Source organism: Durio zibethinus, chromosome 13 (genome assembly GCF_047325235.1).
Source record: "Durio zibethinus cultivar Kanyao isolate XHJ-2024 chromosome 13, ASM4732523v1, whole genome shotgun sequence".
In the NCBI taxonomy this organism is placed as follows: domain Eukaryota; kingdom Viridiplantae; phylum Streptophyta; class Magnoliopsida; order Malvales; family Malvaceae; genus Durio; species Durio zibethinus.
Genome location: NC_143174.1, coordinates 12,076,245 through 12,102,211, shown reverse-complemented (window position 1 = coordinate 12,102,211; position 25,967 = coordinate 12,076,245). Strand labels below are relative to the sequence as shown.

At 32.3% G+C, this 25,967-nt stretch overlaps 2 protein-coding genes and 1 non-coding gene across 5 annotated transcripts; 2 read left to right on the top strand and 1 right to left on the bottom strand.

Moving 5' to 3' along the window:
• The first annotated feature begins 1,272 nt into the window (after nucleotides 1–1,272).
• On the top strand, nucleotides 1,273–1,379 carry LOC149515348 (small nucleolar RNA R71). The gene has a single exon (XR_016327171.1). It is a non-coding gene; the product is annotated as a small nucleolar RNA R71 (small nucleolar RNA).
• A 12,227-nt stretch (nucleotides 1,380–13,606) lies between these two features.
• On the top strand, nucleotides 13,607–16,368 carry LOC111302831 (uncharacterized). Of its 2 annotated transcripts, none has more exons than XM_022898685.2 (2): nucleotides 13,607–13,879; nucleotides 14,102–16,368. In XM_022898685.2, the coding sequence occupies exon 2, from the start codon at nucleotides 14,576–14,578 to the stop codon at nucleotides 15,836–15,838; it is 1,263 nt and encodes a 420-aa protein (XP_022754420.1). In that variant the 5' UTR covers nucleotides 13,607–13,879; nucleotides 14,102–14,575; the 3' UTR covers nucleotides 15,839–16,368. The 2 variants fall into 2 exon arrangements, with proteins under 2 accessions (XP_022754420.1, XP_089597995.1); XM_089741869.1 differs by lacking the exon at nucleotides 13,607–13,879 and having other exon boundaries at nucleotides 14,102–14,661; nucleotides 14,804–16,368.
• A 2,908-nt stretch (nucleotides 16,369–19,276) lies between these two features.
• Nucleotides 19,277–23,612, bottom strand: LOC111302830 (uncharacterized). Of its 2 annotated transcripts, none has more exons than XM_022898683.2 (6): nucleotides 23,443–23,612; nucleotides 20,545–21,744; nucleotides 20,237–20,287; nucleotides 20,069–20,167; nucleotides 19,792–19,956; nucleotides 19,277–19,648 (listed from the first exon to the last, which is right to left on the bottom strand). In XM_022898683.2, exons 2-6 carry the CDS (start codon nucleotides 21,718–21,720, stop codon nucleotides 19,496–19,498), a joined length of 1,644 nt encoding a protein of 547 aa, XP_022754418.2. In that variant the 5' UTR covers nucleotides 21,721–21,744; nucleotides 23,443–23,612; the 3' UTR covers nucleotides 19,277–19,495. The 2 variants fall into 2 exon arrangements, with proteins under 2 accessions (XP_022754418.2, XP_022754419.2); XM_022898684.2 differs by lacking the exon at nucleotides 23,443–23,612 and adding an exon at nucleotides 22,750–23,030.
• Between the last annotated feature and the right edge of the window lie 2,355 nt (nucleotides 23,613–25,967).

The window sequence follows — 25,967 nt, the reverse complement described above, 5'->3', positions numbered from 1 at the left end:
TAGTGGTGTTACTTTAAATGTCTACCTTTAAGTAGATATCTTTAAAGTCATTTTCATTCTTTTCACTTCTTGAGTTTTTTTTTTTTCTTACCTTTCTTCCTCCACCTTAGGTTGTATACTCTCAAGAAGTGTTCATCCAACTTAAATTAACATCTCAACTTCCTTACGTGAATTTTTAATGTACTTCTTAGGGTCCTCTTCCTAAATGCATTCATCAGGATCCTCTTCAATTTCAAAGTTTTCACCCATCTTGTCATATGGCTCAATGTTTTTAAGAGCTTCTGAAGCCATTTGATCAAAATTGTCCAGAACTTCCCTACCAAACCTTAATAACTCTTTATCCTTTATCACATTATCCTTTCTAATAAAATCACCTCAAGTTACTTTACAAAATTTGGTAAGTTTGCCACTACTAGCTCATCCATCATATCATCATCATCATTATCAAAATAATAATTATCATCCTCACCATAGGAATATATGGCATTACATGCTTCTTTGCCTTGCTTCTTAGGGTTTGATTCAGTATTACTAGGCAAGGTTCCTATAGGTCAATTGGCTATAGCTTGAACTAGTTGACCTATTTGGTTTTCAAGGATTTTTATTAATACAGCTTGGCATTGAATGGTTGCATCATTTACTTGTATGATCTAGGTCAACATCTCTTTAAGATTGGTTTTCTTTTATTGGAGGTGGGTTGTACAGTTGCGAGTGAAAGTTTGTGTTTTAGTTGGTGGCTTGATGGCTGGGTTGTTCCAAGAAAAGTTACGGTTGCAGGTGAAAGTTTGTGCTTTATTTGGTGGCTTGATGGTTGGGTTGTTAAGGATGGTTTCTCTAGCTTGAATTATAGGTATTGCTATAAAGGTTGTAGGAAAGCTTGGACTGTTGAGCATACTAGACCATTTTTATCCTAAATGGACATTTTTTAGTAGCATGAGGTCCATCACAAATTTTATAAGAGACAAAAAGGTTTTGTATGGCATGGATCGGGGTGGTTTTGGATAGGGTTCCCAAGGCTTCAATCGTTTTAGTTAAGTTTGCTAGTTATGAATTTATAGAAGTAAAAGCATCAAATTCATGCACACCAGTAGTTTTTTTATGCACCTTTTTCTCCCTACCTCATTGGTAGCTATTGGCTGCCATCTCTTCAATGAGTTATATGCTTTCTTAGCAGTCTTGCTCATAATGGCTCCTTCAATAGCTGAATCAAATGTAGTCCTCATAGATGGTGTGAGGCCATTGTAAAAAATTTAGATTTACAGCCATTAGGGGAAACCATAATGTGGACACTTTCTTAACAGCTATTTGAATCTCTCCCAAGCATCATAAAGATTCTCACCCTCAAATTGCATAAAAGTAGTTATTTCACTCCTTAGCTTAGCTATCTTAACATATGGAAAAAACTTAGCAAAGAATTTTTACACCAAATCATCCTAAGTTGTAATTAATCTAAATGGTAAAAAAGACAACCAACTCTTTGCCTTGTCCCTGAGGGAAAAGGCAAAACGTCTTAGTCTAATAACATCATCTGAAACACCATTATATTTAAAAGTATCACATAATTTAAAAAACATTAGATAAGTGGAGATTTGGATCATCGCTTGTTAACCTTCCAAACTATACAGAAGTTTGGACCATTTGAATAATAGAAGGCTTGATTTTGAAATTATTTGCTTTTATGGTTAGCTTTTTTATGGATGGATGAAACCATCAGCATTAGGGATAGTATAATCCTTCAATGTCATATAACCTTCATTGTTTGCATTCGCCATTTGAATTGGTGTAGGTGGTGTTGTTTGTTTTCTCCTCAATTGTCTAAAAGTTCTTTCGACTTCTTTGTCAAGTAGAACAAGGTTAACACTTCTAGATTTGCACATAAAAACAAAGAAAAAGATCAAACAATTTAAAACAAATAAAAGTAAATGTTTAGATTGCAAGGGAGTAGAAAATCTTTATTGATATTGAATCAAACACCCCTATAATCTTAGGCAATGATGCCAAAAACTTGATTGCTACTTTTTATAATGCTTGCAAGTGCACAGATCATAATCAAGTAATAAAGTGATGGAAGTAGAGTATCGTTCCACAAGGATAACTAAATTCAATTGTTGGGAGGATTTAAATACCAAAGTCGACAAACTAACTCCTTATATCTAAACAAATAGAAAGATTTATTTGAGTTGCAATTGGAAATAAAGAAAAAACATGTAAAGAATAATATTAGCCAAGATCTCAATATCCAACTTTCACTTTGGAAATCTTAGATTAGGCTGAATAGAACTAGATCTAAAAAAGCAAAGAATGAAACTTGAAATAGCAAAGATTTGTAAAGGTCAAATATAGTAAAAGCATAGAGAAACAATTAAACAAAAATTACATAAAATCAAAACTTGTATTGAAGAAAAGAATTATGGCCAAAACTTATAATCTATAAAACAATTTTGAAATCCAAAACTAGTAAACAAAGAAAGCTTTAAGAAACTAGATCTTGAATAAAAGAAAATTGAATATTAAAAAGAATTTAGAAACAATTTTAGCTGTGACTGTCACCTTAGCCAAACTATAAAAAAAACTAAGAAAAATCTAAAAGAAAAGAGAAAAATAAAGGAATGGAATGTAGTGGGATGTGAAATACAAGAGTGAAACTCCTTATTTATAGATTAAACTTTTGGTTATTGAAGGGATTTGGATTGTAAGAGTTTTATCCAAAGTCTACATGATAAAGCTCATCTTGATCTTCAAAAAAGCATGACCAGATAGGGTTCTTCAGTCTTGGAGAATCTTGGCTGAATGGGTTTTCTTGGAATGATTTTATCCATCCATTTACATTGCATGATTGATCTTGTATTCTTTAAGAGAGATTAAGCTAAACATGGTTTATCAAGACCATGTGTTTGCTTATAGTCCAAACTCTTAAAATTAATCTTGTAAAAGTCTTTCTTGAAATAAAACTCTTTGAATAATGATCAAAAGATTCATGGTTGAATAAAAACTCCTTTGACCAAATGCTTCATAGAGTCCTTCCTTAATTAAAAGTTTTCAATTATCACACATGCATGTAAAAGTTGTTTTGGATTTAGGAAAGCTGAATATTTATAAATGTCTAAGTTTCATTAGGATTCCTACTTCAAGTGAAATTTAGGAACCTACTTAAATTAGAATTCGATTACATCTTCATCTTGTATGGTCGAATATTATAAGAATAGATCTTGTCTTAATCTTCCATGGACTGTGCATGAAAAAGAATATAAATTTTATTCTAAGTAAAAAAACTTAAAAATCAAGAAAACAAACATTAAATTCACCAAATTCAAGTAAATTTTCAAAGTTTTCAACCAAATTGAACTTGTAAAACTTTATAAATTTTAGTGCTATCACAAAGGAAACTACTAGATATTATTTCTACAACTCTAAGGAACAAAAAATGTTTATTTCTAAACATGTCTTCTTAGAAAAAGAGCTTATCCTTAAAGAAAACAATGGGAGTAAAATAGAACTTGATTTAAGAAACACAAATTGACACAATGGTGCAACTTGAGCCAATGTCTAACGCATCATATATGCAACCAAAAGTTTAAAGTACAATAAAACTTGATAGGTCAAACAAGACTCGCAAAGCTCCTAAAAGATATGGATTTCTCATGTACAAGGATTAGTTGATCATAGATGATGATCCTACCACCTATTAAAAAATAATGATGGACATTGATTTTGAAAAATAGTATGAGGCCATGAAATCTAAAATGGAATCCATGTATGCAAACCAAGTATGGACTTTGGTGAAACCACCCAAAAGGGATAAAACCCATAGGGTGCAAGTGAGTTTTCATGAAGAAAACAAACATGGATGGCAATTTACAAATGTACAAAGCCAAGTTGGTTACAAAAAAGTATAATAAAAAATAACTAGTTGATTTTGATGAAACCTTTTCACTAGTGACCATGTTAAAAATCCATTAAAAATTTGCTTGCTATTGTCACATACCATGACTATGAGATATGGCAAATGAATGTTAAAATAACATTACTTAATGGGAATTTACAAGTGGATGTGTACATGGCATAACCTGAAAGTTTTGAATTTAAGAAAAATAAAAGCATGGTGTGTAAGTATTAAAGTTCTATCTATGTACTTAAGCAAGCATCGAGGAGTTGGAACATTCATTTTGAAAAAGCAATTATAGAATTTGGATTCATCAAAAACATAGATGAACTTTGTGTATACAAGAAGACAAATGGGAGTGCAATCATTTCATAGTGCTATATGTGGATGACATATTGTTTATAAGAAATGATATACCCATGCTACAATCTACCTAGATTTAGCTATCAAACACGTTCTTCACGAAGCATTTGAGAAAATCAACATATGTGTTGGGCATAAAGATCTATAAAGATAGATCAAAGAAGTTGCTTGATCTTTTATAATTTAAATACATAGACAAAGTGCTAAAGACATTTAGCATGAAAGAATCCAAAAAAGGATTCCTGAAAATGGCATAAATCTTTTTAAAGACATATGTCCTATGACACAAATTGAAAAAGATAGCATGAACAAGGTTTCATATACTTTGACAATTTGATCCATTATGTATGCAATACTATGCATAATGCCTGATATCTCATATGCTTTAAGCATACCAAGCAGATATTAAGCAAATCTAGGTGAATGTTATTGAAGGGCTATGAAAACAATCCTTAAGTACTAGAAAAGAACTAAAGATGTGTCTCTTGTCTATGATGGAGCCAAACTTTTAGTTGAAGGGTATTATGATGCAAGCTTTCAATCCGACAAGGATGATAACAAGTCTCAAAGTGGCTATGTTTTTACTTTGAATGGAGTAATAAGTTGAAAAAGTTTCAAACAAAGTACAACTATAGACTTTACAACCAAAATTGAATACATTTTTGCATCGATGTTGTAAAAGAGGCTACCCGATCAAAACGTTTATAACTAAACTAAGTGTTGTGACAATAATGGAGTAATTGCTCAAGCTGAGGAACCAAGGTATCATCGAAGATCCAAACACATATTAAGGTGATATCAACTCATTAGAGATTTTGTTTCTATAAATGATGTTAAAATTAAACAAGTACCCACTAAAGATAACATTACTGATCCTCTTACTAAAGTTATGTACCAACAAAAACTTGATAAATAGGTTGTCAAAAATGGTATTAAATATATGAAAGATTGGCTTTAATGCAAGTGAAAGATTGTTAATATTTAGCTTTCAGGTCAAATCATATTTTAGCTAAAACATTATCATATTTGTAGTACTATGATATTTAATATCTTATAAAGGTCTTATTATTTATTATTAAGCTTGTTTACATGTATTTCAATGTTAATACTTACATAATAAGGTTCTCAAAATATAAAAAAGCTTTATAAAAAAATTAAAATGAGATTGTAATCATGAGATCATCATTGTATAAAAACTATATATTCCAAAATAGTCCTCAGTCGATGCTTTATCAATAAGAAGACATTGATAAAAGTTGTTAAAACTAGCACATGATTATACTCTTACTTATGAAGCAAGCAATCGATCTTATAGGTTAAAATTTGAGAAACTTGAGCTAACATATTACAAGAACAAGTTCACTAAACATGACTTAATATAAAAATGCTATATGGTAATTCACATAGTATCTATAACCACATTCTCGTGTGATGGTTGTATAAGTGATTATTTAACTTGAAATTACTTATGATCTTTTATGATGAATGTTATACTTTAACTTTACTTATGATTTTAACCAATAATGATCTAGTCAAGTATTGTTAGGTATAATATGAGGCATATGAAGATGCATGAAGTAATCAAGATATGATTCATCAGTTTATGTGATCAAAAGAACATTTTAACTATTCTTGATTAAATTAACTTGATAAATATTTGGCTAAAGTGAAATAAGGGTTTAAAATTATTCTAAAGCTTATTTGTGAGTTAATGTTAAAGACAAAACTTAATATGGTTGAACAAGATTGAGTAGATGCTAAACCATACTCAACATTCAAATTGAGATACTATATGATGAAAGGATATTAATTATACACTAAAACCATTCACAGATAGGCTATCAAGCCATAGTGACTTTTCTTTAGAATTAGGGGTCATGGCAATGAAGCTGGTATTGATCATGATTTATAAATATAAGATTGGTTAACTAGAGAATTAGTGATGAAAACAAAAAGTTTGTTTCATCCATAAAAAAATACTAAGGCTCACAATGCTTGTATTTATTACTGACATGCTAAAAAACCTAATGGGTCACATATAATAGGATAATTGTGAAATATTAAAATTAGGACAAATTAAGTTGGACTTAATTTGAATTTGATATGATCAAATTTAAAAGAAATAAAATAAGAGAAAGAGTTTTTCCTTATTTTGTTGCATTCGACTAGTATAGAGTTAATTATGAAAATATGCATTTCATGCATTAAACCTAATGCAGTCAAATACTTCTTTTATAAAAGAAACATCAAGCCGCTACCTTTTTTGTACAATTCTTGTTAGCAATTAGCAAGTTTCACTTAAGGTAAAAACCAGCTAAGAAAGTCTAAGCAAAACTTGAAAAAATATAAAAGGTCTTGCAAACACTCACTAGATAGAGTGTAGTTTTGAGTTCTACCATACCTTAGAGAAGGTTTTTTCATAAGCGTTTGTGTGGATTACCATTATAGGTTGAACACTTGGGCAACTTATTAGCTTAGGAAACTATTTGGAAGGTCACCAAATTGAACCAAAGGAATTTTGGCATTCAAGGTAACACCCTTAGCTGAAACTATGAATGTTTTGTACATATATTGTTTGTATGATCTAATTTATTGATCTTAACTTTAGAGAATTAAATTTTTTTTAAAATTCTACTACTTTAACTCTATATATTGATACATAATTCCCTTTAGGTTGGTCAATTAGCACATTTATAGTATGTGATTAGAAATATGGTTTTAACTTCCTAGCCAATGTTACTATTGGATAAGCCAATTTTTTTATTGAAACCTGAAAACTTGCCCAATATGACTCTGAAGGCATATTTACTTGGATTAAACTTCATGTTAAACCTTTGTAAGGTATTGACAGTTTCTTCCAAATCCTTTAAATGTTTGTCCATGCTCTTACTTTGAACTTTCATGTCATCCACATACACTTTCATGTTATAGCCGATCTAATCCTTAAATATTTTATTAACAAACCTCTGATAAATTATGCCTACATACTTCAAACCAAATGGCATCACCTTATAGCAATAGAAACCCTTCTCTATCCCTAAAGATGTCTTTTCTTCATCATTTTTCAACAGACTAACATGATTATAGCTAGAGTGCGCATCCTTAAAACTAAAGAGATTGTGCTCAACATTATCATCTACCAACCGATCATGTTTAGTAAAAGAAAGTTGTCCTCAAGGTAAGCTTTATTTAGGTAAATAAAAGTCAACACACATATTTCATTTTCATTATGTTTCTTTACCATAACTTTATTAACTATCCATTCAAGGTAATAGGCCTCTTAATGAGCCCAACTTTTAGTAGCTTATCAATTCTTCCTTTATTACTTTCTGCCTTTCAAAGGTGAAACATTTTTTCTTCTCAAACTAATGTTATGTTTGGGTCAGTGTTCAACCTATGCACCATTATTGAAAAATCTATGCTAAGCATATCTAATGAGGTCCATGCCAAGATATCAACATTGTTTCTAAGTAACTGAATTAATTTTTCTTTCTAGTCAAGCTTAGGGCCGATCTACTTGCAATTTTCTCGTTGGTTTTAAAAAAAATGAACGAGCATGAGATCTTTGGCTGGGCTAGGTCAAGTAAGATCAATTTCAGGTTTTTGATCAATAATTTATTTTTGTTCATTTAGGTCGAGATTGAATCCTACAAAAGGATAGTGCCCAACATAAATTTAGCTTACTGATTTTGGATAAGTAGTGCTTAAATAATGAAAAAAGAAAAAAGATACATTAAAATGCTAACTATGAGCCACGCTAAAAAATATCTCTTTAAATTGTCATAATGTATTTATAATGCTTTTCAATTCGCTGCTTGCTTAATAACTCAACCTTTTATGAAGATGTTATCTACAATTTTAAGCTTAAAAGCTTTTTTAGGTCTTTAGCTTTTAAAAGAGCATTAATTTCCTTCTTACTTTTTGGTCAGCTATTATCCTTTTAACCTTAAGTTGATTTTTTTCCTTCATTACTCTAACCTCAATGTCTTCCTTGTCTTTATATCCTCAATGGTGGTTGAGCTTAAAGTTGTTAGTTTCCTAATTTTCATTTTCATGGTAGTTACATAGCATTGTTTGGTAACGATTGGTCTTTTCTAACCTCTCATATCCTATTATGAGTGGAGAATTTGATTTTAAGATAAGCAATTGACCTTACAACTCTTATAGCATATTAGCTCAACCTACCTAATATTATGTTGTATGCTGAAAGGATGTCTACCATCATGAATTCAATGATCAAAGTGATTATTTTAGGCTTAGTCCCTAAAGTAATTGGTAGCTGAATAATACCTCTTATAAGTACTTACTTATTCTTAAAACTAATCAGAGTGATGGTAAATGACCTCAACATGTCTTTAATATTTCCTATTTGACCATAGTACCATAGTCGAATGGTAGAGGATGCCAGTCGAGTTCCCATTATAAAAAAGTATTCTTTTCACTACATGATTATACACGGCGTCTTTTATAACTATGGTATCATTATAGGGAAATTGAATTTCATCTAGATTTTTTGAGCTAAATGAGATCAACTTATCCAACATTTCTACTTCTCGATTATGGATCCAATGCCATCACTATTCCTAAATCAAACTTCTTTTTGGCTGATGCCAAGGTCCCACTAGTAATTACATTGATTGTCTTTCGTAATGGGCTGGTATCTATATCATCTTCTTGTTTGCCTCTTTAGGCAGGCCTATGATCGATGTTGCTTCAGTCATCACCTATTATCATGTTCTCTTAATTCTTTTTTGGTTATTTTTTAGTCAATTCATTTTGTTCTGCCCTGGTCTTTTGTTATCCACAAATCTATTTCAGCTGACCTCTTTTGATCAAGTTCTTAATCCCATTCATCAAGTCAATACAATCTTTAATGTTGTAGCCTTGGTCTCTATGGAAATCATACCTCTTGGTTGGATCTTATCTGTTATTCCATCTCAATAACTTAGGACATTTGATCTTAGGGTTATTTTCTATTTACATCAAAATCTTTTTCTCTAGATCTGATCTTAAGGTCCTTTTCTATTTACATTAAAATTCTTTCTTTAGAGGTATTAAGTGTAGTATAATTATTGTATCTTTTGCTTAAGCTTCTTACCTTAAGGTACCATTCAGTAAATTTATTCCCTCTCATGGAATTTTCAATTTCTTTGCCCTTTTTTTCTTGTTGAGGTGGGGGGATGTCTTTTCTTACGTGGACTACTTCTTATTATAGCTTTTACATTGATGTATTTCTCTGTTCTTAGAAATAGGTAAGTTAAAGTTTTTAAGCATCCTAGAGAAAGTGAAATAGCTTGAAATTCTTTGTTGTCAAGCCCACTTGTTAAGGCAGCAATAGCCATAACTTGCTATAAGTCTTTGACTTGAAAAACCTTAGCATTAAAATGTATGCTTTCAAATATTCTCCTTGATCTTGTTTGACAAACATCAAGCATAAAGTTGTTTTCTTTGTCCGATGACTATTTATAAAGTGTGTAAAGAATGAGTGACCAAACTATTTGAAAAAAAAAAGATTAACGTTGCTCAATAGTGGAATACCAAGATCGAACCACCTCTTTAAATGTTATTATAATCTTTTGTATATCAATGGTTCATCAGCCTTATGTATCAGCATGTTTGTCCTAAAAAGTTCAAGATAACTAAAGGGGTTAGTAATGCCATCGTAAGTTTCAATAATATGAGGCATCTTGAAGCCCTTTATGGGAGAGCTTGGTCTATTTCCTTTGTAAAAGGTAAGGTCTCTATGAGCTTAAGCTCATCATCAAATACAGAGGTTTTGTTTTTGAATTCATTTTTCATGGCCTCCCTTTGAGCTTTTAAATCTATGTTTGTTTGTTGTTTCAAAGTGGCTTGGTTGGATTTTTGGGTGGTTTAGGCTTGGGTGTTATTGGGATAATAACTCTTTAAAGTTTCATTTTCTTTTAGGGCCAATAACCAATCGCACTATCATTGTTGGTTAGCTTTTGTTTTTAAAGGTTTCATGGGGCAATGGCTATTAGTTCCTTAGAAATTTTGGGAGGTATTATGTTTTGAATAAGTTCTTTGAGCGATTATAGTTGTTGTGTTAGAGCTTTAAAATATTTCATTGTGAGTGTGGCTTGCATAGATCAATTCTAATTGGGTTGGTTAAGCTTAGTGTCGATCTCAACTATAGCATGATTATCTCCTTCTTCATTGACTCTCTTCTTTGGAGGCATTATAAGCTCAGCTAAGTGATTTCTTCTTACTTGGCATGCCAAAAAGTTTTAGTGCTAAGCTTGATAAGAAGGGTAAAAACTTAAAACCATATGTACAAGGTCAGTAAAAAAGCAAAGAGTTAACTCTATGGTTGAAATGAGAAATTGGGAATATGATGTTTATTGGGATCCCTAAACCTAAAATGAGAAGGGATATCTTTATTTAAAAGGGAAGATGTCTAAATCTGGGTGATTTGAGCTCTAAGAGTCAAGTTTAAGGCTAACAAGGTTAACCCGATCTGTATGGTAAGGGAAAGTCTAAAGGTTGAATGATAAATCAGCATATTCACATGTTGTTAGGTGGGATGTCATGCAAGTTGAGCTGACATGGACTCGAGAATCGAGTCGATCTACCACGTTAACTCAAACCTAATTACCAAAATAACTCTAGTTTGATGATGAGTAACTCTCTTACTGGAAGGGTCCATCATGCCCTTTTGACTATAAAATGCCCTTAACTAATTCTTTCAAGACTAATTTGATATGAAATAGTTACATGCTAAGGTAGTTTACTATACACAAAATGTGCAGGAAAGTTTTACCTTGACATGCATAGGTCGATAAGTCATGTCAACATATTTAACTTACCTTGACCAAATTCAAACTTGTGTCTAGACAATACCTAATAAACCTATTTCTAGATACATTGAGTTCGTGAATAACCAAGCTACTGTAAATTCATTCAAGGTTGATCTAATGTAGATTGATTGCTTACTAAGGTAACTTGTTAAGGTTCATTATAAGGTGGTTGACTTATAAGGTAATCCTACCTAAGTTAATTACCTATCATGATTAATGGTACTCTTGATGTCAAAGTGGCTTAACCTTATTTACTAAATAGAGAAAGTCTCGAGATACATTAGTTTCATTTATTGAGGATAAAAAAAAGTAAAATGACATTTTTTAGAATGGGAAGACGAAAGGTCTTTATGTTACCATGTGTTAAGAAGTGGTAAAATCTCGGTAAGTTTGCCTCTTTCCCTTTTTATTTTTTTTTTGCTATAAATTTCCTCACCATGATTTTTTTGTCACATTTTAGCTTTAGAGTTTCTAAAAAACTTAAGAGCTTTCTTCTTCATTTTTTTACGTTCTTAGCTTTGAAGAGGGAATTACCTTTTCCATTCAAGCACTTCACTTAGTCTTTCAAGTTTTTCTTATCTTTCCTTCTATTTAAGTACATCTTCCTTTCTTTTTGGCAATCATGTCTATTTCAAATAGTTTTGTTTCTTTTTTTTCTATTCCCAAATTAGATGAACCTAGGTGAGATAATAAAGACTCGATAGGAGTCAAATGAATTTCGGTACTAAGGTAGCCACAGTGGTGGCTATCGAAATGGCTAAGGCCTCTAATAATGAGGCATTTATCTATGAAATTAATATTAATGGTGAAAAGTTAAGGTCTCTTCGTAAGTAACCTATGCCTTTAGAAGAGTAAGAAAGTTTATATGCTAGCATATGAGCCTAAGGTATAACTATTAAAAACCTCAAGGTATTACCTAATCCTCTTTTAAGAGTGATAGATGTTAGTTTATGCATTACCAATGCAACAAAATAGGATGCCAAGGTTATTCCTAGTGCAACAGTTAAAAATGCCAAGGTTATTTCTAGTGCAATAGTTCAAGATGCTGAGGTTATCTCCTATCCTCCTTAAGTTGGCAATCCCCTTTACTTTTACTCCAACACTTTAGATATTATGAAATCTTTGAAGGCTAATTTTGTGCTTTAAGATGTGACCTAACTTGTGCTCACCTTTGCATTTGGAGAAGCTCCATAATATTTTTTATCTTCATTTCTAATATACGATTGAGCATTTTAACCTTTTTGATAAAGTTACCCAATACCAAGGTAATAATAAAATGTGGGTATATTGTGAAGCTATACTAGTCAAGCTTAGGTTTGTACTGAAATGGATTTAGGGTAAACTCCAGAAAGAAAGAACAACGATAAAAAAAACTAAGGTTGGAAATGATTTCAATGTTTTTGCTCTGACACTCAAGTTAATGGATTGAAAGAGAATAGATTAAACAAGAATAAGGAAGGAATCAAAGAAAATGAGAGAAATAAGTGGCTTAGAGTTACCTAGAAGAGAAAATTAGGTATTTATACTTAAGCTAACGTAGTTGAGTTTGACTTGATATGTAGTAGGTCTAACCAGCATGGCTTTGCCATGACCAATATTTAAGTGTAATGTATTTATGGTCAAATGGAATAGGTGAAATGTGATGTGGTTGTCCATATCAGCATCTTAGGAGATGTAATTTCAAGAATCTCGATCGAGCATGAGATAAGTTTCTCACTTAATGGTTTTGCCACGCTAGGTTGGCCAAAGACTAAAATACCCTATAAGCCTCAAAATATCTTCGAGTTAGTAGAAAACTATTTTACCCTTAAAGTCCAAAATATCTACAACAACAAGTATTCAATAATTTTACATGGTGATGATATTGAAATATTAAGAATAATCAAATCACTACATTTAAAGGTGATCTAATCCTATCCAAAATGAGAAACTTTTAATGTTGATATGAAGTGATATATAAAATTAACGATAGTCAATATTATACATTTAACATGTGAATTAAAAAAAAATTTTGAAATATAATTATTTAATATTATAAATTTTTATATTTTCAAATTAATATTTTTTATAATAAGTTCAAAAATAATTTGTATGTTTTCTTTTAACTTTTTTAATGTTTTATATATAATACAATTTTTTACATAATTTGTATTATAAAAGTAGTGTATCCATGAATGAATAAATATATGTATTAATTTAATAATTTAATTATATTTTTAAATAAAGTAAATAAAATATTATTGATATTTTATAAATTATTATTTTTAAATAATATTAAAATCATTAATTTATGTAACTATTATAATATGAATAGTTATTTTTGTTATTATTATCATAAGTATGATTATTTTCATACACTCAAATAAAATAATATTTGGCTTCTAATAATCTAAAAATATAATCTTTAATTCTTTAAAATTAATAATTATTAGTAAATAAATCACAGAACAATAAAATTATTTTAATAATAAAATTACCGCCAGGATAATTTTGGTCGAAAACGATACGAAATGCTATAAAAATGAAAAAGTGAGAAAGAAAAAAAAAACCTGAAGTAACAGCAGCAAGCGAACGAGCGAGCGGTTGAGCTAACACAACAAAGCGAAGCTGAAATAATAGCAAATCAAGAGGAAGGGAAAGCTCGAAATGAAAAAGGGCGCTCTAAATAGACACACAAAATTATATATTAAAATAAAAGGAAGGAAATAAAAAATCGAGAGATGGAGCAAAAATGAATCGAGGATGCTAACAATCCAACCCCAACCAACAACTGAGTGTCGTTCGATTTCTCTGCAATTGGTCAGGCAAGTTGTCTAAGGTCAGCCCTCTATCAATCTTTTAACCTTTTTGTTTTCATTACTCTGGGGCTTCTTTTTCGCTCTTCATTGTGCTTTTTGCTATGCAATTCTTGCTCTATTCTCAACTCCTATCTTTCCAACTCCACTGATCTCTTTCCTTCAACTTCAATTTTCCAATTCCCAACTTTTTATTTTTTTTTATTGCGTGTAAAAATATGCCTTTGTTGTTTTAATTGCTGCAGTGACTTTTATTTTCGGTTCGTGCCGTTCCGCTTGAGACGACGTGCTGTTCTTTCTTTCAAGTTCAGTGATTCCAACTCTAGGGTTTTGATTTGTTCTTTGCATTCGGCTTTAGTTTAGTGGGGTTTCTATTTACCACTCAAGTGGAGCTTGATCCCTAGGGTTTTGTTTCTGCCAATATGAGATTTGGGTTTGCATTGTATTGGTTTTCGGTGGGTCAATTTAGGGATGTTTGGAAACTGAAATAACTCTATCTACCTTGGGAATTCTGAGTTTTTAATTTCTTTTCCTCTAGGATCTCGCGTTTGCTGTTTTACTCTCAATATGCAGAGGTTGAGAGTTTGATTTGCATTATATGGTATGCGATTTTTGAATTTGGATTTGTTTGGTGTTGGAGAAAGCCGTAAATTGGGGTGGAAACAGGTTTCAATGGTTTTGTAGTTTTGTGAATGGTGTAGGAATCCGCTTATTGAGCAATGCAAACCCAGCAGTGTTCCAGAATCGATTTAGGTGAATTGAAATCTCAGATAGTGAAGAAGATTGGAGCTGAGAGGTCAAAAAGGTATTTTTATAATTTGAGTAGGTTTTTAAGTCAGAAGCTTAGTAAAAGTGAGTTCGATAAGTCATGTTACCGCATTATGGGAAGGGATAATCTGCCACTGCATAATCAGTTGATACGTTCAATCTTGAAAAATGCATTTCAGGCTAAGATTCTGCCACCAGTTCATGAAGCGGGTCCCACGAAATCTTTGATACAAACTGTGAAAAGTTCTCCTAGAAGAGAAGATGGACATGAACCAACTGGATTCCTTGTTCCCAACCAGAATCCAAATATGGCTATTTGGTCAAATGGGATTTTGCCAGTGTCATCCCCACGAAAGGTTAGGTCTGGAATACGGGATAGAAAACTCAGGGATAGGCCCAGCCCGCTGGGGCCAAATGGAAAAGGTGAGAGTGTCTCACATCAATCAATGGGTAAGGAAGATAATGGCAATAAATTGTGTATGGAAAATGGGGATTTGACTCCATATGATTATCAGAGACCATTGCAACATCTTCAAGCAGTTGCTGAGCAGTCCGAAATTGAAAGAGAAGTTTTGGTGCGATCCACAGAAAAACCAAGGGTGCCTAGTAAAGATCAGACTGAAGGAGCCATTATTGAAGATGGGGAGGAGGTGGAGCAAGCTAACCACATTAATCTCTCTAGAAGTCCTCTGCTTGCACCACTTGGGATTCCATTTTGCTCAGCTAGTGTTGGTGGGGCCAACAAAGCTCTGCCAGTGGCAGGCAACGGCGACTTCATTAGCTACTATGACAGTGGCAGTTTGTATGATACTGAGATATTGAAGAAACGTATGGAGCAGATTGCAGCAGTGCAGGGCCTTGGTGGTGTTTCTGTGGAATGTGCTAGTATGTTGAATAACATGTTGGATGTATACTTGAAGAAACTGGTTAGATCATGTGTTGATCTGGTGGGGTCAAGGTCTACACATGAATTGAGAAAGCAATCTCCCCACAAGCAGCAGCCTCAAGGCAAGTATATTAATGGTATATGGCCAAGTAATCACTTGCATATGCAGAGTAGCTCTGGGCCCACAGAAGTTTTGCTGGAACAGAGGCAGCGGTGCTCAGTATCTTTGCTTGATTTCAAAGTGGCAATGGAGCTAAATCCCCAGCAGCTTGGTGAAGATTGGCCATTGCTGCTGGAAAAAATTTGTTTGCATTCGTTTGAAGAATGAATACCCTACAATAATTTGCTTATCCTGAAGCTGTGATTAGATCTGTTCTGGTTCAATGTGCTTGACAAATGATGATCACTCATTGAAGCTCCCAGTTCTTTTCCATTACTGATATGAACCAGATGGTGCCTAGTCCAATAAAGCTCTGTCCCTTTCAAGATGAAATTATGGGTTTGAGAGTGGGAATGCCTTTGCCCCTGCTGCAGAGCAGGGATGGATCAAAAAATTATTTTTGAGCAACTGAGTTAAGGTGCTTGAGAAGGAAGTGCTTAAGCTGGTTGCTCTGTTGTACGATTAGCATTGTCATTGGCTGTATTCTGCCATCTCAACAGATCTCAATCTTTTCTTGTAATTTACATCCAATGAGGAGGAAATCTAAGAAAGTTTTGCAGTGATACCGTTTTGTAGCATGGTGAAAGGTAAAATTACTTATGTAAGGGCTGCAGCATTGCTCTTTATGTAATTTTAAAATCTGAGAATTGATTTGAGTTCCAATATTAATAACAAATTGGCATCCATTAAATTGTCTATGGTGGTTTATGTTTAGATGTTTCTGCTGGATGACCCCTGAAAAATCTACTTGCTAAGCTCTGATGCTATGTTCTTGTGGAGTTTGTGACTTGCTAATTGTAATTAATTGTCATTTAAAAGATTTGGCGGCATACAGTTTTTCGTAATGCTTAATCTACTGTTCTTGATTGTTGATTGGATATGTATGAAGTTGCCCCTTTTTTTAATTCCATTTAGCATCAGTTGATTTTGAAACTACCATATTGCTCGTTGAGTGACTTGGTCCTGAGTTGCTTATTCTGAGCTTACAAATGTGAAGCAGTTGTTAGTTTTGATCTTAAGCTCTGTAAGTGGGGATATTTTGGCCCCATCAAAACCATCATGCTAGGTTTGTCTGCAGAATGCTTACATTTTTCTACAAGTATTCTGGGGATTAAACCATCCAATCTGCATTCTGAGGTCAGACTATCTGGAACAGGAAAAGGGCCGTTGTAGATGAACAGGATTGCCTGTGACTAAATTAAGTATAAGTTGGATGACAAAAATTCTGTACCAACAGCCTTTTCCTATTCAGTAGGAGTAGGCACGCTTGCTAGCGCTTAGCATTTCTTTGACTTCACTCTGCTGTAGGTATTGGAACATTAATTTTGCACTATAACTTTTCTTGTAATTGATAACATGCATTCAAAGAAACGCTATGTTTTGTTGAGTTGTCCTTTAATTTATGAGCAGGTTTTCAATATAATTGTTTTTGGAATTTTTTTTTTTTCTTTCTATGTTTTTAGATAATTAGATTTGTAACTTTCACCCCTTCACTTTACATTATTACATTTTTGTTACTCAGTATATCATAATCTGAAAAACTGTGTTCTCAGTTTTATCCGCATTATGACACTGTAACTATTAGATGTGCAAAAGTTGGTGATGGTATCTACTTCAATTATTTTTAATTTTTTTTCACTATTTCATTTGTTTATTCTCGAAACTTGTTAAAGAGATGATAATCTATTACTTTTTAACGTATGAGTTGCCTGATTGTGTGTTTGAGGTAGGGGCAAATGTCAATTAGACAGCTGTTATTGAACATTATTAAGCTGTAGGGATTGGCCAATTCATATTATGGAGATACTTACATCACTTGTGAAGATGAGCAGAGATGAGGCATGAGCTTGATAAGAAAAGTAATGAAACTTATTGCAATATCAATGAATTTGTTGTTTGCCTTTTGCCCCTAAATGTAAAAATTTATACTTAAAAGTTCTGCTGAAGCTGCAAAGGAGGTTAACCATGTCTCGGCAAAATTCAGTTATCTTGGTCTCCATTGTCTTGTTTTCTACAATCAGCATTAACCTCGTTAGCCATTTCATCTATTTGAAGATTCTGGACCATGCGGCTGGTATTGAGGTTCAGTTGATGAAGTCGTGAATGATTTTTTTATAGTGTGAAATCACCTAATATTTATGTACCGAGATGGTAGGGGAGACAACCTTTCTAATTCTGAGGCATAATCATGAGGACTTATGTTGGACATTATCAAATATCAACGCTCCCAAACTTTGATCAACTGTCGGGAGGACCCAAATTAGACCATCAAGATGGTCTTGAGGGTTTGAGCATCATCGATGTTACCGTTTGAAAGGGCAATGCTTGGGTAGAGCAATGAAATTATAATGTTCTATAGCATGAGGAACCTGGAAATCTTGTGTACCTGTTGTTACAATATTTCTTCTGTGCCAACCTGTATCATTTCTTGCCAAAAAAAAAAAAAAAAACAAGGTTAATTTTAAAGAAATGCCCATATCCATTTCCTCTTCTGTATGCTGGGCTACTTGTTAGCCATGTTCTTCCATGGCAAAAGATTTTTTAGATTTTTCTATTATAATAATAATATTGGTTTGGAATACTGATGAAGGTATTGTTTTCACGTCTTTCTGCACGCATCTGTATCGTTTTCTCATTTCCTTCTTTGATCAAAGGTTGCATGCTTTATTCGGGAACCTAACACATTACATTTATTTATAATCAAACTTGAATCTTCGAAGTTTTGGGGATTCGAAGGACTGAAACTTAATTTCAGAGTTTAAACATATGAAGGGAATGGTATTAACTTGAGCTGGCTGTCTGCTTCTACTGCATGGCTAAATACTGGCATATCAATATTAGAGAACGATAATTGATGCCAGCATCATCAACCACAATATAATTGTACTTTCAGTAGAATTTATTTCCTGAATTCGTTTGTATTTGTAACAAGGGAATCTCCTTTTGTCTGCGTTGTACGTTTCAGAATGTCAATAACTAAGTTAATCCAAGTCCTTATTGACCTTGGAGACCTGCGGTTACGGACAACGTTAATTACAGAACAGAGACTGTTATACCTCATAGACAAAGGTGTCTATTTTTGGAGCTCTCGTTAAATTTTGTATGCCCTCCTCCATTATTTCAATTTGATGTAACCCCATACCTCCTCCTGTTGTAACCAAATCAAAAGCTGAAAAATGAACCGTAAAACCAGTGAAAACGAAAGGCACGCATAGCTTAGAGGTTTAGAAAGGAACAAGTAGGTGCCACCATAAGAGTATCAAAAGCCTTTGCATTACTCCTGGGAGTGCCTCCCATTCCCAAGTCCAAAATAGAATTAGAAGCAAGCAGAGGATTGAGTTTAATTGTATGACCGAGAATTTATGCAGAATTTGGCATAACTTATTACAGCGGAAAATGGGGGAATAAAGCTCATAGCTGTTACTATCACATAAGATCCTCTATCGCCGTTTATCAGCAAATACCAATAGCATCTACCGGTCTGAGAGAACCACAAAAGAAAAGGACCTTGGTTTTGCCAGCCATTAAGAATGGAAAAAAATAAGTTCATCAAACACCTAACTCACATTAACCAAGAAAGAGAGGAAAAATCTGATCACGCTCAAAGAACAGCGGTAACATGTGTATTTTGATTCACATTTCTTTTATGGGTGAATGAGTTCCAGTGAAGGGCCAAGAGCATCTGGTTTATTAGTTGACAAACATGAAAGGGATTTGATATTTAAATAGGATCATAAAATTTTTTTTTTAAAAATGCTGAAGATAAGCCACCAATTTGTACAAAAGAAAACTAAGTCTCTTGCTTTCTATTCAAATTCAACTCAATTATGAGGTGAGCGAAGAAGACTGCGTCGTTTCTGCTGATGCTTTGCAAATAGGGCACCAATTCTTCACCAACAGCCACTGCTGTATGCACACCACGTGATACCTATGCTCACACTGCAACCTCCCTACTTCACCTCCGATGACGTATTCTTCCTGCAGAAGGCAAATCAATGAATTCTATTAAGTTCAACTGAAACCAGACGAGAAGCCGTTGCAGTCACATCCATAGATGACCAGAGGAAGATAAACAGCATACAGTCTACATTGATAAAGCGGGTAGTTCTATAGAAAAGGACCTGACATATACTACATTTGACATCATCCTTTTTACCATCACAGCTAACATTTTCATCCTCTGAAGACGTTGCATCATAGATGCTTTTTTTAAGGCATTTTGACAATGCTTCTTCTGATAGCGCAGTGCTCACAGTACCCATCCTCTCTTCTAGAGCTAGTAATTCCTGTCACGATAGCAGGAGAAATGCTAATTCCATAATTTATCTTTAACGGCAAGCATAGAGTGGGGAAAATAAAATACAAACTTTGCACCATCGTAACGAAACAAAAACAAACCTCATATGACATATTATCTATATCCAGTCTCATGTCTCTATACCGGTCATAAAAGTTTAGGCCATTAAGGAACAAGCCGGTCTCTAGAACAAGTAATTGCTGCAAGACAAAAACAGAATCAACAACAAAGAACAATCAGGCAAAAAGGGACACTTCAAAACTAGTTACCCCATATGTTAACTCTTCATCTTGTTCAATCCTCTCAAGTGCTAATAATACCTGCATAAATATAAAACAACAGTAAGAGATGAAGCTTCGGTAATTCAACAATACTGTAAACAAACTACTAATGGTTCAATTTTGCCTCTCCATGGAGAGTACTGTAACACCAGATGATTTGAGATATTAATGGGTAAAACATATTTGCAACCCCACTCAGTCCCTACCCTTGGTTCCATAGAAAGAAAAAATGAAGAATGAGAAAGTTATAAATCCGTGCATAAGACAATGCAGGTTGAAATATCCAGTTAATATACCTCCGCAATGCCATCCATATTGTAGCACCGGAAGCTATCCTGGTTCACTGAAGTGTGGTTAAAGCCAACTTCTGAAGGACTAGAAGGCATGATACTGCGTGAACTCTCACATGTAATACCTGGTCCACTGTAAGAACTAGAATGAGTTGAGGCAGTTTCTGTGGAAACAGGATCAATCAAATCGACAGGTATATCAGATTGAGAAACTTGTGGCATGACTATGGGGGACTCGTCCAAAGTTAAACTATTTCCATTTGCTTCATTAGGGAGTCTCCATCTACCATAACTGCTGCTGGATTTCCGAGTCCTGACTGACGAAACAACTCCAATATCCCTGTTAGGAGACCAATTTCTGGCTTGCCTTGAGTCAGAAATAGAAACACCATGGCTAGAACTGTTGTTATGTCCCTCCAAAGATGACCCAATCAACTTCTTTCCCCTGATCAAGGAACTGCCCACTCCATCAGAGTTTCTCTTTTTTACTGTATCTTTCCTTCTACCGAGGCTTGAATCCGATGATGAACAACCAGACAGGACATCAGAAATAGAGTTACATCTTAGATTTCTCAAACCGTACCTGCTTGTGTTAGCATGAGTTGCCTGGGAAGCACTTTGACATGCCAAAGTAGACGGACTGGCAAGAGTGTAATGGTTGTCTAACCCAGATCTCTGAATAAAGTTTCTCCTTGGTCTTATGTTTGATGCTACACTAGTGCTTCCCACTTCCATTACTGTTAGTTCCCTAGAATCAGCATCTTCAGATTCAGACTGCAGCCCTCTTTGAATCTTTCCTGGTGGATGTATGAGCTCTGACACTTGTGGTTCATCCTGAACACTATTAGTTTCAGATGAATCTCTTTCCAGCTGACATGATAGCTTTTTCTGAGGACTTGTAGAGGATTTTCCAGTGTTGCTAACTGCAGAGTATGCCCTAGAGGAACTTCCAATCATTTGCCTTCCACTTGATGAAGTGCGGTAAGGACTCAAAGATTTAAACTTTTCTGAGCAGCCATTTGGAGTACCTTTCATGGATTTCAGCCTGCCACTGCATCCAATTCGGTTGCAAAATTGAGAATTTTGTTCTCTGTTATTAACTTGATCCTTCAAGATGAGACCTGATCCCTTGACATGTATAACAAGCCCATCAACAGCTCCTTTACCAGTATATCCATCCATCTAGGTAACAAGTATCCTTAATATCTGGAAAAATATCAAAATAAATGTATCATATAGTAATGACAGAAATCCTCCACCATAACATAAATTTAGCTGAGGAGGGGAAAGAAAAAACTTAAAACCATAATTGCAAACAGACACAGCATGTATACTGCAGGAGCCTGTCACAATTCATTGAACATAAGATAATAATTAAAAAAATTGCCTCTTTAGCCATTCCATTAACAGGAGCTCAACCACATTGCCAACAACAACAATGTCTATACAAAATTAAAAGTTATAAAAATAAACATTTTGTTAAGTTCCCAAAGCACGGTAACTTCCTTCCAACACTAACATAATAGATACAACCATGAAATTGATAGAAGAGCACAGATGTTCATACATTAATCCAACCTCAAATATCACTTGGCCTTTTCCACACAAAAACCACATTTAGTACCTTCAAATTATTTACTTTGAATGTTTATAACTTAACCAAGTAATGATTTTGTGCTCCATTAAGACACTCATAACCAATCAATCAGCAATGCAATTGCCCATTAAGTTCAAGAAATCCCCAAAAGACAGTCACTAGCAGAAATAGATAAAGGATACTCAATTTTGGAACCATAAAGGTAGGGTTTTGCAATCTGTTTTAAATGTAATATAATCTGTATTGATGTAAGCTACAACACCCACCTCCCCCCCCCCCCCCCCCAAACTCCTAGAGCAAAAGGAAAAAGAACCCATTAACAAGGAAAATTTGCAGAACTTAGTCCTAAATCCAAGTTAGAAAGAAATTTCTATTTTACAATCTACTCAGCTTAATCACAAAAAGATAAATTTTAAATTTGCCTTCTATCAAAAACAAATTATGCTTGAATTGCATGATAGAGTTATGAATTTCAAACAGGAACATTCGCAAAAGAGATGCCAAAATCCCAACAAAAAAAAAAAAAAACCAGAAAACTTAATTGAACCAGTAAGATAGATAGATACTTGAGAACACACAGAAAAGAGGGAGAACGACATAAAAGAATGAAATACCTTTGTTACCAAAGGATCAAACATGTACACAGAGAGAGCCTTTGGGTGTTTTCTCAAAACAAAAAGTAAATAAATAAATAAGAAAAGTGAATAAGAAAAAAGCAGCAAAACAAAAGGAGGCTAGTTGGTCACACGCGCTGGTATTGTATTCGATCCCAACAAAAGTCGGTCTGTCTCTTTGGTTTTCAAAGGCCGATGTTTTGTTTGAATTATTCTCCACACAATCATTTTTTTTTTTTTTTCATTTCTTCTTTTCTAAAAATAAAAGAGACTTTGTCCGTGATTTAAGGGTGGAAAAAGCCGATCACCCTTCAAAACCAAGTTAAACTTTAAAGCAGAGCAGACAAAGGAAACCAAAAAACAAAACAAAACAAAAGCGAATTGAAGATTTCATAAACACTTGTCCATCCTTTTCAAGCCACCATTTACCAAAATTTTCTTGGAAAGCAGAATGATCGAGTCATCAGTCTTTTATACTATATAGTATATATATTTATATATATCAAGAAAATCGATTAAAACAACAATCCTTATTTGCCAAGGATTTTTTTTTAAAGGAATAATGTGTAAGAATTAAATAGATAAAGATCAAATTGTGTGTGTGGTGAAAAAGAGAATTCGTGGAGGTAGAAAAAAAAAGAAATGGAACAAATTAAGGACTTTGAATATGAAGGAAAGGCAATCATGTTCTACCTCTTCGCTTCTCCGTCTTCTCCTTTTGATTCTTTGAATACACAGAGAGAGACTTTCGATCTCTTAATAGAAAAAGAAGCAAAAGGCTGTTTTCAAAGAAGGAGAATAGAAAGGCAGCCAAAGCCAACAACCAGAAAAAAGACTTTTAAGATTAGAGCATGCATTCATTTGATATATAAATCAATCTAATTATTATCATTTACATCTATTATTTTTAATTTTATGATTTATTTTATCCTATAAAAACCATCTCATAAAAAATAAATGATGTAAATCCATTTATATTTTAGTGATTTTTTTTATATTTGATATAAAATTAAAGTATTTTATCTACTCTTTTAAAATATTTTACATGACACAAACTCATATGCGACTAAAATCCAATCTGTCTCTATTTTTGTCTTAAATAATTTCATTTAATTTTTATAAAAAATTATTACAATTATTTTTTATATCAAATATTATATATAAATTAAATTTTTTATTAACAAAAATTTATAGTTGACTTACATTTATTTTTAAATATATTTTTTAAACTATTAATGACTATTTTTATAATTTTTTAATCAAATTAAACTTAAAAATAACATTATTTTTTCTCAAAAACTTAAAATATTATGAGAAAAAAGTGAATTTTTTATTTTAAAATTTTGAATATCGTTTAAAATCTATTAATTTTTTTAAAATTAAATTATTTTAAATTAAATGTTAAAATCAAATATTTAATAATAAAATTTTAAAAAATATATTTGAATTCTTTCGAACCAAACATTTTTTTTAAACTTTTTATTCTCTATTTTATTGTTACTAATATTTATTTATAGTTTTGAAAGGAAAACAAAGACGCAGAGGGGAGCAAATGCAAGACGTGCTTGTACCGCCATCCCGTCCTGACAGAGAGGTTTGGTGACATGACGTCCAAACCCTTGACTGCGGGGTAAGAGGGCTAAACGCAACTTTAGGGTCGCCTTGTTCGTTCCAATAAATTAAATTAAAAATTGAGAATGGGGTCACTAAATTTTAATTTATCTGATTTAAGTCATTGAATTTTGATAAATATATCAAAATTGATAATTTTAACAGATTTTATCCAAACTTTAATAGAAAAATGACATGGTTGCCATGTCATTAACCACGCCAGCTGTCGCATTAGCTAATTAAACCTATATAATTTAATGAAAAATCATTAAGCTTTCATTTAATATTTAAATAAGTAATTGAACTTTAATTTGTTAGTATAAATTCATTAAAATTTGTTAATTATATCAAATTTGATCAATCTAATAAATTTTATCTAAAAATAAAAATTAGATAAAATCTAAATATTGAACTCAATCAAATAATAGCTAGATTTTTTATGTAACCGAAAATCCTCTCGTACTTCACATAAAACTAAAAGAAAAAAAAAAATCAAATAAATACAAAGCTAACAGACCTTTAATAAAATTTTGTTTTTTCGAAGTATTACTGCTTTAACTAAATTATAACGATTTTTTTCTTTTATTTAAATATTTATGCTCTTTAATTTAAATAAAAACAATAATACTTTAGAAAAAAATAAATATTTATTAAAAGTTTGTGATTGTTAGCTCTGGGTATACTTAATTTTTTTTCTTTTGATTTTTTTTGGTATAAAATGATTTTTAGTTATATAAAAAATTTAGATGTTGTTTAGTTGAATTCAATATTTAAAATTTATCTAACTTTTTATTTTGGATAAAATTGATTAGAATTATTAAATTTGATACACTTAATAATCTTGTAGTAACAAATTAAAACTCAAATAATTATTTGGAAATTAAGTGAAAGTTTAATAATCTTTCATGAAATTATATAAATTTAATTAGCAGATGTGGCAGATGATGTAAGTGATAACATAATAATTATGTAATTTTTTTATCAAAATTTGAATGAAATTTGTTAAGATGATCAATTTTAATATACTTAAAAATTTTAATAACTTAAATATGGTAAATTAAAGTTCAATAACTCAAATAGGATTTAGATATAAATTAAGTGGCCCTTCATAAACTTTATCCATAATTTTGTGCACGGAAACTGAATGGAGCCCACACCCCACATCCTTCATTTCCAATTTCTAATTTAGAGTTTTACATAAGATTTATATCTTTTGGTCAAAACTTAATTTATGTATACATCTACTATTACTAATACTGGTACCAGTGCAAACAAACATCACTCAACGATGAGGGCGCGGTGTGATACTAACGTTGGTTTGGTCCGATGGCTTTTTTTTAATTTTTAATTATTTTTAATCTCTATCTTAATATTTATGCGATTGAAAATGATATTATATATATAAATTTTAAAAATAATATTACGTATATAAATTTTTTTGATAATTTCTAAATTCATTTATATTTCAAAAGATGCACACAAAAAATATGCCAAATCTTTATTATTTAAAATTTAAAAATATTTAAAATTTCATAAGTTAACAAAGTTAAAATGAATGGAAGATCATTTTTTATAAATTACTATTAATTTAAAATTGTTTTAACCAT